Genomic DNA, 13419 nt, shown 5'->3' on the forward strand with positions numbered 1-13419 from the left:
ACTAGAGCTTTGTTTTTCAATAATATCAACTGACATTTATGCAGTACATTGAGATTTGCTAAGTGCTTTGCCTGTTCACCTCCCATATGCTCACTTTTCTATGGGGATTTTTATACAGTTTTTTCATAAGAACTTGGGAATTGGTTCTACATGGGACACGGAGTTTTTCCAAACCTTATTATTCTCAATTTTTTTCTCTCTCTCTTTGAAACTCTTCCAAATATTTGTCAAGATCCACTACTACTATTTATGCTCCTTAGAATATTTTCCTAATTTCTTTCTCTCAAATGCTAAACTATTTCTTGAGTTAGTCTTAGAAATATCATTCAAGTCTTCTAGGTTAGTTTTAGCCATAATTTCCCATTTCCCCTCTCTCTGCTTAGCCATTTCAACTTCTATCCAACCATACTTCTCTTTTCTCCTACAACCACTCTTTCTATCAGTTCTTAGCTGGACATTTGTGGTCATAGCTTCCTATTTAGTCTTACTGCTTCTTTTCCCTCTTTTTCTTATCTACCCTACCTATGGTTGGTAATGTTATTTTCCTAAAACAGATTTGATAATGATAATTTCCATATTCTCTAAACTTGGGTAGTTCTCTGTTTTTCTTTGGAGCAAATATAAACTCTTCTATTTGCCATTTAAAGTGCTTCACAATGTGGCCTTTCCAAATTTAAAACTTCCCCCCTTCTCGTGTTTAATGGTTCATCTAGCATGGGCTTTTTGCTGTTCCTTGAACCATTGCTTCTGTGCTTGAGTTCCAGCATTTAACAGGCTTAAAAAGCACTTCCTCCTCACCTTTGTCCCCTATCAGGCACTCCCTTCCACAGGATTCCCCTAAACTCCTCAGTGTCCTCCTCAGAGTCATCCTCAGCACATAAGGCAGAGTCAGGCACCTCATGAATTATTAATGGAGTTTCTTAAAGTGGGTTGTAACTCCATGTGGGTCATGTAACTGACTGGAGGGGCGGTCACAGAATTAGGATTTGTCAGCAGTGTTGGGTTTGTATACCTATTTTACATACTTGTATACCAAAGGTCTCCTAAAAATTTCTCAGGTGAAAAGGGCTGTGAATAGAAAAGGTTTAAGCAGACTTGCTTTGGTCCAAGCCCTTCACTTTTTGAGATTAGAAAACTGAAGCGTAGAATGGTTATGGGACTTACTTCAGACCACATATAGAAGAAATGGGAAGATTGGAATTTGAATTCAGTCCCTGTGTTTCTCAAATCTGGTACTCTTTTCATTGCTCTTTTAAGTTATATAATCACTCTAATAGAAATATATTTGTTTACTGAATGTTTTTGAAATGTCACAAAAATAATTAATATATCCCCAAAGCATGTTAGGATAATTAGTAGCTACCTTAGTTGTAAAATTTATCACATGTGAATGTTTGCTACAATATGTGTGAATTAGCTAATGCAATTTTGTTCTTTTTTTTTTTTTTTAATAGTGACAGAGATGTTGGTAAATGTTCTGAGTATTTGCTCTGATGATGAACTAATGACTGAAGGTGAAGATCAGTTTGACGGTATGAATATTATTTTTACTGCTTTTACCTAGATCATTCTTTCAATACCCAGGCTCTATTAAAAAAAAATTGTTGGAAAAATAGTCATTGCTCTTAGAGAATTTGTACTCTTAGAAAATAAGATCAATTGGGTTTTTTCCTGTTTTTATGAATTTAAAGCATTTTTACTTTTGTAGGGATGTATGGTAAAGGTGATGAGATTTGGAAGGAAAGAATATAGGTTGTGAAAGGAAGGAAAGATGGAAAGATTAGTTCCTGGGAGCACTCTAGAAGGAAGGAAAGTGAAGGAATTGAAGGATGATAAAGTGCTTCCTGATTACCCCTGTGTGTTATGCTTCTAGCATATCAAAATTCTGCCTCTTCATTATTTCTTCTGAAAATCAGCATTAAAAAGCTCTTAATCTAGAAATTCATTACATTCCACAAGTTCACTTTTAGTTTGGTAGTTTGACTCTGAAGACATTTTCCCCTGGAAACAATGCATTTAATAATAATTAGAAGGTCCCAGATTTACCCCTAAACACCTATTTAACTCAGGTCACTAATCATACTATGTAGTGCCTAACTACTTTGTTTTATTTTTTTAAATGAATTTTATTAGTTACTTGAATTAAATATAAACATTAAATTATTTTCATTTCATATCACTTTTGATTTTTATCCCAGTAGAACATAAGTTTTTATAGTTTCTACATAAGTGGAAAAATTTGGAACATTTGCTTATACGCATGTGTGTGTGTGTGTGTGTGTGTGTGAGAGAGAGAGAGAGAGAGAGAGATTTTTTTTTTCCTACAGACTTTCTTATTTAAGTTTGGAGAAGATCTTCATCAAATTGTGGATATAGGGTGATGGATTTTTTAAAATTTTTATTTAATTAAAAAAAATTTGTCATAGAAATGCTTGAAGTCTACCCACCAAAAAAAAAAATTTCAGTCAGTCCAGAGAGAGTAACCACACTGATGAAACCATAATTTGCTTGAAGTAATAAAGTGATACTTCATAAAACAGCTACATTTATTAGTGGAGCTCACATTTTTGGCTTTTTTAATAGATAAATAATATTCCATCGTGTTATAGGCTGTAGTTTTTGCTTAACCATTCATTCCTTTAGCATTGAGTATTTGAGTTCTTTTCATTTTTTTTTTATTTTTAAAAATTATGCTGTTATGAATATGTTTATCCAGATAGGTGGTGGTTTGTTTTTGTTTTGTTTTTGTTTTTTTAACTTCATAAAGAGAAACTTGCAGAAAGACAAGTAGGAGTAGAGTATGAACATATTTGTAGCTTTTGTTATGTTTTCAGGTTGCTTTCCAGAATAATTGAACCAATTTGTAGTATCATCAGTAATTTTTGTTCTCAGTTTGATCAATATTAGTTTTATAATTTTTGTATTTCTTAGAAAGTATGAACTTCTTTTTGGTGTTTAGATTATCAGTTTATTTCTACTGACCTAGTCAGCTAATTGAAAATCTTTACAATTTTCATGTATTAATTTTTTATACTTTTTGATAACATGCTCTTATGATTGGTGCCTGTCATGTACATTCCCCTGCCCCTCCCCCCCTTTAACCTTTTTTCAAATACAGGAGGATAACTACTCTTTGAGTACCTGCCTGGCTAAATGATATTTAGTCTTCATTGTGCTAAAGTTGTTCATTTCAATTTGTTTTAATATAGTCATCATCACCATCAGTGCCCTCTCTTTGATAGGAATAAGTTTGTCATTCCTACAAAGCTAAGTTTGATGAACTAGTTTCTATCATAGTTTTAGTCCATTTCCTGACACTGCTAAGTATTCCTGTATTTTCTGTTATTTCTAGCCCATCAAATTTCTTAGAATATCATTTTAAACTATTTCTCATACATTGTCTATGGTTCAGTTTTTTGGATCTTTAAATGATGTACATTTTTGATAATTGTAATAATAAAAAAAGTTTTGATAGATAATGGGTTCACTACACCTTTCTTTGATGTAGTAGGTACCTACTATGCACCTGTATTGTGCTGGATATTGAGGAGATAAAGACAAAAATCAGATGTCCCTGTTACATATATTCTATTGAGAAGACAAATACTATTCATGGAAATAGATAAGGAGAAAGTAATTTTTTTTAGGAGAGCATGTTCTCATCTGATCTTTTTCAACCAATAGTGTACTTGGGGACTAGATTTCTACAGCTCTTTGTATTTGCCTATGTTTGTCCAGATAAATTTGACTTTTAATTTGTTAAATAATACCATGAGGATTTAAATTGGGATTACATTAAATTTATGTATTAAAGAAATATTATAATTTATAGTCATCATTTATACCTCAACCTATTTGCCAAGAGGATTTGAGGTAATACTTTATGATAGTTATAATCGTACCACCCAGTGCCAAAATGTTTTTCTGTTTACTCAGCTCTTCAGTGATTATCCCCCCCTTTTTTTTTGGCCTGGATATGTGTTTATAGTGGTAAAGGGAGAATCCATAGAGGAATCACCTTCTGCCACTGCATTTCAGCAAGTGTTCTGTAATTTATAGTTCTAGATAATTGTCAGGGATGTAGAGGTACAATAACTTTTTCAGGACTCCACAGCCAAAACATTGTGTCAGAAGAGGGACTTATAACCCAAGTTTTCCCTCTTCTGAGGTTATTGTCTGTCCACTAAGCTGTGCTGACTCTTAATTTTTTTTTTACCATTAACATTGTGTAAGTTCCCTTTTTCTTTTTTTCCCCTCATTTTGTTCTTTTTAAAAAAAAAAAAATTCTATCTTGAATTATTTCTAGTAATGTTTTGCTTTTATTTCCTTGAATTTTTAAAGTAGCTATTGTCATTTATAAAAAGTTTTGTTTTTAATTCCTTTCCTATATATTGAGTTTCCCAAAAATCCTACTGTAATTTAAAGCTATTAAAGCCTAAAACTACACTAAGACTTTTGGAACACACTCTATTTTATTTGTTTATAATGTTGTGAGTTTTTTAAACCAACAATTGTAGTTTAAATAGAATTTATGGTTTTTCTGGCCGTGATTCTATTTTTAATAGGAACAATTTTAATGTTTCTACATTTGGGTATGATTTCAGTCCTTAATTTTGGATATGCTTTATCATATTAAGAAAGGAATTACCTATACTTGATTTTTTTTTTAGAATTTTAATCATGAGTAAATGATAAAATCTCCTAAAACTGTCTTCATGGCACCTTGTAACTTCTGTCATATTTGTATTTTTCCTGTTAATATGAATGGTATAGAAATTCTTATATCATTGCCATTTTTACATTTCAGGAAGAATACAACTTGGTCATAATGACTTTTTAAAGCATATTTATAACAGTATTTCTATGGGAAAATATATTCAGTGCGCTAACTTTAGATGCCAGAGTGACTCCCCCATGTTACAACTACTTCAGCAAAAGTCAGATGGCCCATCTTTGCTTACCAGGCAATAGAAGTGAATAACTGACTCCAAGCCACAAGGGGTTTTGGGTGGGACTATTGTAAATATCAAGAGGTGTAAGGGGGAGTGGACTGAGATCTTAAGAATAGAAGAAGGAACAGGGAAGCTCTTGGGGAGCAGCAAGAGCATGTTAGAAATAATAAGTTGGTTGGCCCAAGTTTTTCTCCTTTTTTCCTTCTCTTTCCCATTGCCTAATTTCTTCCTTTTCTCTTCCTTCCTGATCACTTTCTTATGTTCACCCTTCTATGGTGAGTTAGGTAAAGTAAAACAAGCTAGTAGGATGAGAGATAGTTATCATTCCCTCTCATTGACTCATCTGTCACCACCGTACACTTTAATTTCTAGTCTGCCTGGCATTGGAACAAAGTTGGAAAGCAAGGTATGAAGGAAGAAATTAAGCAGCAGTAAGGAGGCAGTAACATTGTTGAAAGCAATGAGATAAAAGTTCTCTCTAGCCTCCAGGAAGAAAGAAGTTCTTAAAGCCTTTCTTCAAATTTAGAATCATTTTGATGAGATTACTGAAAAATGTATTAGGTTGTTAAATGAGATCTTTGTCACAATATTTGTTTTTTTCATTGTATTTGGTGGGGAGAGGAGAATACACTTTGTATTTTGTAGTGATGACGTCCTTAATATATACTGTCTTTTCAAAAAAAGACATGCAGCCTGCATATATAAATCACGTGGAATTGATTCATTTAACATCCTTTAAAATGTGCTATTTAAAAAATAATAATAATTTTTAATGTCCACTTTAATCACGAAAGGAAAAATCCTGTCATCCTGATTGTGGGCCTTTTTTTAAAGTATAGTAAACAAAAAATTTAACATGGGGTTTAAGGATATTTTACTAGTCTAAAAATTTGTTATGTTATGGAAGCATAATTGTGTAATGAAAATGGATTTGACATTAAAGGAATAGGGCTCAAATTCTGGTTTGCTGCTTATGTTTTCTCTGACATTAGGAAAGTCACTTAACTTTATTTGCTCTTCTATAAAATGAAGATATTTAGCTTATCAATTTCTATTGGGTTCTTTCTAGTTCAGAATTCAATATATTAGGAATAGATGGATTAGGATACAGAATATATATTGTGCTGATATTCTCCTTTTCCATTCTTTAGTATTGGGGATTTTTTTGCATTTAAATCTGCATGTAAAATCTGCTATTTTGCAACAAGACATTTCCAAAAGCTTTCCAATTAGACTGAGAGCAGAATGTCTACGTGCTGTTTTTAGTCAATGTAGAATTAGTATAATTCTGATTCAAGAAGTATTGTACGTTAGATGTTCATATGGTATACTTCTCTGTTTTTTCTTTTATTGAAAATAGGGAAGGTCTACTACTGAGGTGTTCAATAAGCACCTTCTCTGTATACAATATGGAACTAGGATTCCATCTTGCAAATGTTGGTGATCTTCAGGAACCACATGAACTCCTATCCCATTTATGTCATTACTTTTACTTGAAATACATTTCCTTTGGGTGATACATTTTCTTAGGCATGTCAAAATGGACGTGTGCGATTGTTTGTGGCACATTCTTTAGAAGTCTTATGTGTTTCCACGTGTTTCTCCTGTTCTTTAGTTATTTCTATTTTCATCAAATACTATTATGAGTCATGAACCTATCTCCTTAAAATTATCTTCTTGACTTGAGAATTTTTCCAATGGCCTCTCCCTTTTATTCACTAGTTTCTATAGTACTACCTTTTTCAAATGTGAGGACTTTTCATTTTCTTCCCTTTCTTCCCACATTCATTCTTCAGTACCACTGCCAAGTTAAATATCTATCTTTTTATTTGTCTCAACCATCTTTTTCTCCATCATTCACTTCCTTTTTTCTGGACTCTCCATCTGAAGAACGACTCATATATGGCAATAAAAAAGGTACAGACCAGACAGAGTTACCTTGTTTTGAAATATGACTTCATAAATTGTTTTATCCCTTTAAGTTAGTACGTTAGAGAGTTTGTGTTTATCTAAAATGATTCTCATTGGGCACTGAAAATTTATTTTAAATTTACCTATATTAAATTTTATTTTATTTTGTTTTGGAAGTCATATTCCAAGATGTCTGTCTTTCTGTGCATGGAAATATTTCTCCCTTTTTTCATTCCTCTCGTCTTTAGATTTCATTCTTTTACCTATTTGTAATACTTTGTATTTCTGCCTGCATGATTAGGGTGTGTTCAGTCGACTGTCTTGTTCCTTAAAATAATTTTACTGTGGATATTTATTTTAATATTATGCATGATGTGTTCATAGATTGTTCCAAAATCCTGACTTGTTATAGTGTTTTTATTTCAGTTATTTTTAAAAATTAGCTATATTTCATATCTATTTGACTTTCCTGAAATGCTTATAAGGTTTGATTTCACCTTGTTATAGTTTCCTCAAAATCTTAACTATAAAATTATTTTCTCTCTCTTTTTTTCATGAACTATCTGTTCAGTAGAAAAGAAAGTGACTTACAGTGTAACCTTGGACAAATCACAACTTCTCTGCTTCTATTTCCTTATCTATAAAATCTGGGATCTCTAAGGTTACTTTCACTTTTAACATTCTGTAATTCTAATTAGTAATTTTTTAATATCTATAAAATACCCTTTAGCCTTGATTTTATATGGTTCTGATTATCAAATTTGTGGGAAGTTTTGTTTATTTTGGGCAAAACCTGTGTTAAGTTGCAGAAGAAGCATATTCAGTGCTTATACTAACATGGTTTCTGAGCTTCATAAACATTGTAAAATTGTGTATTCTACAGACTGTCTCTTGTTTTCATCCTAGAAATTGAATTTCTTTTTCAGTTACCTTGAAATGGTTTTCATTTGTCTAGTTGTCATCTTAATTTACATGTGTTTATAGGCTGCTCAATTTATAACAAAGCACTTTAGCACAGAAGACTAGGTCACTCATAATTCTCAAAGCCTACAAGGCTCTACTGGCATTGCCTCTAAAATCTTTCCAAGACATTCTTCTTTCCTTTCTTTCATTCCTCCTCCCCTTCTCCCCTCTTCCCTCAAATAAAGATGAAGCACAACTTTCAGGAGCCATACTCCTGAAGGTAGGAGTGCCTGTAGTTACTATGCAGGAGCAAACATTAATTTAAAAACTACTATGTGCAGAGAATTGTGCTAGATGCTGGTGGATTTATAGAGTTTAGATAAAACAGAGTTCCTGCCCTCAAGGAGCTTACAATCTATAGAGGAAAGGCCCACTTCCCTTCTTCTGTTGGATCCAGGCCAGTCCTAGAATTGTTTAGAGGCTGAAAAGAAATGCATGACTTCTGTGGTTCCTCTAGCTGAGAAGTTCCTAAGTCTTCAGAGTCTCTTTTGACACAGTGAAATAGGAAACATAGTTGGTTGGCTTTTGGAAGGTAAAGCAAAATGTTGTTGACAAGCATCTTTGCTATAACCACCTTCACATAATGCTTAGAGATGTAGAAGTTTTCACTTTTATTCAAGACCCCAAAGGGATAATCTACTCTAGTTAGTTAGGATCTTTCCAGTTGAATAGTTATTATAGCATAGTTTTTTAGACCAATGTAATATAAAAGATTCAATGCTATCATTGTATGATGAGGAGCCTTTAATAATTCTAGCTTGTGTGTTATAGGCTTCTATGAGGATGAAGCAGTAAATTCTGCAGAATAATTGGCAATTTTTTTCTTGGCCATTAATTTGACAAAATGTTTTGTATTGGGATGGAGTTTCTTTCCCATTTGTGAATAATTATTAATTGGCCTTTTTTTTTTTTAAAGTAATCACTCAGTAGTGTGCAAGCAAGCAAGTTTGTGGATTAAGTTTTTTAAATTGTTAATCAGAGCTTAGCATCATATTGGTATTGATCCAAGTGTTGAAGAGAGAATCTTTCCAATATAAGATGAGCAAGTTTTCTGTGTGGTTGCAGGTGTTGGAGGAGGGGGGGGGGGGGGTTGATACAGATTGTGTGTGTGTGTGTGTGTGTGTGTGTGTGTGTGTGTGTGTGTATGAGAGAGAGAGACAGACAGAGACAGAAAAAGAAACAGGCTAATATTAACTGATATGTGTGAAGACTCTCCAAACTTGAGCCCCTTTCCCCCTTTTTTTTATTCCATTGAAAGTAGGATCAGCGGCAGCACGGAAAGAAATAATCCGAAACAAAATTCGAGCAATTGGCAAGATGGCAAGAGTCTTCTCTGTTCTCAGGTAATGGTACAATTTGTCAATTATTTTTGTGCATCAGTCATTTTTCTTCACTCTAGGACACCAAATGTATCTCACTTGGCATCTAGAAGCAATGTGCTAACATTCTTCTGTTAAGAAAGTGGTATTTTTATGTGTTAAACAGAATGATAGAGATTATGTTTGTGAAGTAAGTTATTGAGGTGTTGCAGGTTAAAATCGTTCATCTATGGTTTCCTGATGAATTCTCTGAAGATGCCTCATGTGTCAGTTTCTGTCACCCATCAGGATATATGGGACACTTTCCAGTTTTGCTATCCTTAATGTGTCTCTCTTGTTTCATAACTTTCCTCTTACTTCCCAGCTTTTGGAAGCTGACTTTCCATTTCTAATTTAACTCATTAAAGTACAGCAGGATCACTGTGAATGTACTATGAGGAAGACCCAGAGGAAGCATATCTTTTTTTTTTAATAGCTTTTTATTGACAAAACATACTTGGGTAATTTTTCAACATTGACCCTTGCAAAAACTTCTATTACAACTTTTCCTCTCCATCCCTCCATCCCCTCCCATAGATGGCATGTAGTCCCATACATGTTAAATATGTTAAAATATATGTAAAATATAGTATATGTATACCTATCTATACAGTTATCTTGTTACACAAGAAAAATCGGATTTAGAAAGAAGGTAAAAACAACCTGGGAAGAAAAACAAAAATGCAAACAAACAATAATAGAATGTAAATGGAAAGCATATCTTAATGTTAAGAAAAAAAAGATAATTTCAGTGGCTCTTCCATTTTTTTCCTTATTTTTAAAGGTTAATAATATGTTTGTCCCCTGAGAACTATTCAGAAGTAGTGAGCAGTAGCAATTTAAGTTGATATTGGAAATGATTAGATGAAAGTATTCTATGTACATTCTTTTTTAAGGACAAGTTTTTGTGATCTTTTTATTTTGACATTACCTAAATTTTCCATTCTCTCTCTCTCCCCTATCCTCCTTTCACTGAAGCAGGCTACCTGGTAGTCAAAGCTTGATTACTCTAATTTCATTATGTTGTTCTTAACATGGGCATTAAAATTGTTGCCACTTGACAGGGACCAAAGAAAATTTTGATCCATTTTGTATGTATGGAAGAAAATTCTGTGAGTTTGAAATATCTATTGGACTCTCTTTAAGCCCATTCTAGAGAAGCAACGGGAGTGGAGATGATAGGAACTCACTCAAATTATGCCCTTTGCTTGGTCTTGCCATGGCAAGGGTATTATGAAATCACTGAGTTAATGGCAGTATCTCTTGCACTCCTGTAATGTCTGACTTGCTTTTGTGTTCCCTTTGAGCCCCTCTAAAACCCTAATTGTATTGTGATGAAAAACAATATGGAAACAGTGAAATATGATAAAGAAAATCTCTCTGTCAGGTTATATATTGTATACTTGTCCACTTTTCCTGAAAACTCTTCCTCTGTAATTATTGACTGGATTTGGGGATTTCTCATTATTCAGCAAACTTTTGCTTAACTTAACCTATTCTGCCAAGCTAAGCTACTTTGCTTGGCTATTTATACACTATTGCCAGCAATTCATCTACTAAAAAGAATTTTGCTGTAGGCTTTTTAAGGATTGTAGTATTTTGATTGAGTGGTCTTCAGAATGGATATGGAACCTGCTGAGGGACAGTGTCCTAACCGCAAAGGAATCACCCTCCTTGTCTGTGGCCGGTTGTGAGATGGGTTTCTATAGCAAAACCACATCTGAACATGTCTTCAGCAGTAATAATAATAATAATAGCTAGCATTTACCTTACATTTGAATGTTTGAAAAACAATATCTCATATCTTCATAACAAGCCTCGGTGCTACTGTTATTTCAATTTTTCAGATGAGGAAACTAGAGTAGACAAGTTGTTAAGGGACTATTCTAGGGTAACACAGCTAATAAGTGGGATTTGAATTCTCTCCAGGTTCAAGTCTTTATGCACTGCCCCATGTAACTGCCCACAAGACTTCTCTGTTTGGCTCCTCTCTGTAGGGTACAAGTTCCCAATTCCTTCCTCTTCTGTGCCAGGGGTTCAGGCCCTCAGGGCATTTGTAACTTAACAGCTACTTGCGTACTCACACCAGCAGTTGATCAGGTGCCATTGGGAAAGTTCTCCTTCTGCCCCTTGACACTACCTACCACTCTTCCAATATCATCTGGGGGTTGCAGCAGATGCCCTTTGGCAAGAAGGTTTTTACAGGATGAGTTGCCATATACACATCATAGGTTTTCCCATTATCTTTCCCTGAAGGCCCACCCTTCTTCCAAACTTGACACTTGCTTCCTTCTAATCACATTGATTTATCAGCTTCAGGGTCATTTAGAGGATAACCTTGATATGGTCTTCAGTTTTTCACTCACTATCTCCACTTGGGCACCCAGTGATTTACCACATCTTTCTTGTCTGCCTCCACAACACCTCGCACATCTGTTCCCTTTTCTGTTGACCTAGCCAGAAATCTAGTTCCAGGCCCCCTCTTGACCGGACTCTTAATAGTAGCCTCTGAATAGTGCCCTCTGCCTTCAATTTCTCTATTTACCCATTCACTCTCTGAGGCAGAGCTGAAGCAGGGATTTTCCCAAAAGTATTAGCTCATCATGTTGCTTCTTCATATGGTAAACTCCATTGAGTCCTTGTTAGCTCTAGGATCAAATATAATTTCATCTTTTTACTCTCTTTAAAATATCTGTTCTTATATAAGTTTGGTAATGTAAACATATAACTCATATATAAGTAAAAGATATTCAGGGAATACATGCTCAAAAATTGTTTTTAAAATACTATTGTAAATAATAATTAGACTTAATTATTAAAGCAGGTGCTGTTTCTTATCCCTGTCCTTACTTATAAACAACCATTCTGACAGACATTTATAGTGAAAAGTCTTGATATTTGTTGTCTTTGTTTTTCTCCAGGGAGGAGAGTGAAAGTGTGCTGACACTCAAGGGCCTGACTCCCACAGGGATGTTGCCTAGTGGAGTGTTGGCTGGAGGACGGCAGACCCTACAAAGTGGTAATGATGCTATGCACCTAGCTGTGCCTCAGATGGACTGGGGCACCCCTCACTCTTTGGCTAACACTACATATAATGCATGCAGGGAGTTTCTTCTGCTTTTCAGTTCCTGTCTCAGCAGCTGACATGGGCAGGGTGCCATTATATACATATATATATTAGGCAGTTACTGGTCAATATTTGATCAGAGTAGATACTTGAGAGTGTGGTTATTTATTTCACAGAAAAAAAATCACAGCTCCTCAGATTTTCAGTAGAGGATGTGGGGCCAGCTCATGTCATTCATTATGTCTAGGAAGTCAAATGTAATTGATTATTTATTTATTTATTTAGAAGCATTATTAAAACTTCAGCTCTTGCTAAAAGCCCCTACTTTTAAGCATGTGAATCAAGAACATTCAGAATGCAAAAATGGAAAAAATGTGATTCCCAGTTTTTTATTGTTTGCTTTTCATTTATGTAATTGTATTAGATTGTGCTTATTTTCCATTGGGAAATTTTAGATATTTAATTTTAGTGTTAACAGTCTGCTCTGGGCCCTAGAACATTACTATGCACTTCATTTGCCGACAGATTTGTGCAAGGTTTTGTACTCTGGTAAATGATGCCAAAGTTTGTTTTCTGTGGTGTTTGTCAAATGTTCTATGTATAATTGATCGTCTCTGTAACATGCTGTTTCCTTCCTCTGCAGATGTAGCTGCTTTCTTAAATCTGTCTGTCTTTCTCTAGGTATAGCTGTATGTCTGTATAAGTATGTTAAATTAAACTACTCTATCAGACACTTGTCTGTTTCTTGATGTAGAAGCAATTTTGTAGCACCTTGTTTTAAGGTTGGCTGCATTTGCTGCTGCACTCTGTGCATTCTGAACAATTATGTAATCGAGTAGATACTAACTTATTGTTATAAGTGGAGAATAAAGGGGTTGAACTTAAATCCTGTAAGTCAAAATTGAAAGGGTGTTTATTAAGTGTGCCTATATTTTTGCATGAAAATAAAAAGAATTCTCATAAAGCATTCCTGTAATCTGGCTCATTGAATATTTTGTAACAAAAAAAGTTAATTCTTTTGAGTTTGTGTAAACACTTTTTTTAGAAAATTTATCACAGTTTAAAATAGGGAAAGAGTGAATGTGAATGTTTCAGACTATGTTCAGTGACCAAAGTCCAGGTTTCATTTCTTTATTTAAACAGTGGGGGAAAAAGTGACATGGACAGG

The 13419-nt window shown here is 34.1% G+C and overlaps 1 protein-coding gene across 7 annotated transcripts in view; it reads left to right on the forward strand.

Moving 5' to 3' along the window:
* PPP3CB (protein phosphatase 3 catalytic subunit beta) overlaps positions 1-13419 on the forward strand; it is a 50222-nt gene that overhangs the window by 30074 nt on the left and 6729 nt on the right. For 3 of the 7 annotated variants that reach the window (XM_051982147.1, XM_051982144.1, XM_051982150.1), the window contains 4 exons: positions 1455-1532; positions 6843-6869; positions 9085-9169; positions 12106-12203. In XM_051982147.1, coding sequence (XP_051838107.1) covers positions 1455-1532; positions 6843-6869; positions 9085-9169; positions 12106-12203 — 288 coding nt within the window. The remainder of the gene's footprint in view (positions 1-1454; positions 1533-6842; positions 6870-9084; positions 9170-12105; positions 12204-13419) is intronic. The other 4 variants (XM_051982148.1, XM_051982145.1, XM_051982149.1 and 1 more) reach the window with 2 other exon arrangements.

Source organism: Antechinus flavipes, chromosome 2 (assembly GCF_016432865.1).
Source record: "Antechinus flavipes isolate AdamAnt ecotype Samford, QLD, Australia chromosome 2, AdamAnt_v2, whole genome shotgun sequence".
Taxonomy (NCBI): domain Eukaryota; kingdom Metazoa; phylum Chordata; class Mammalia; order Dasyuromorphia; family Dasyuridae; genus Antechinus; species Antechinus flavipes.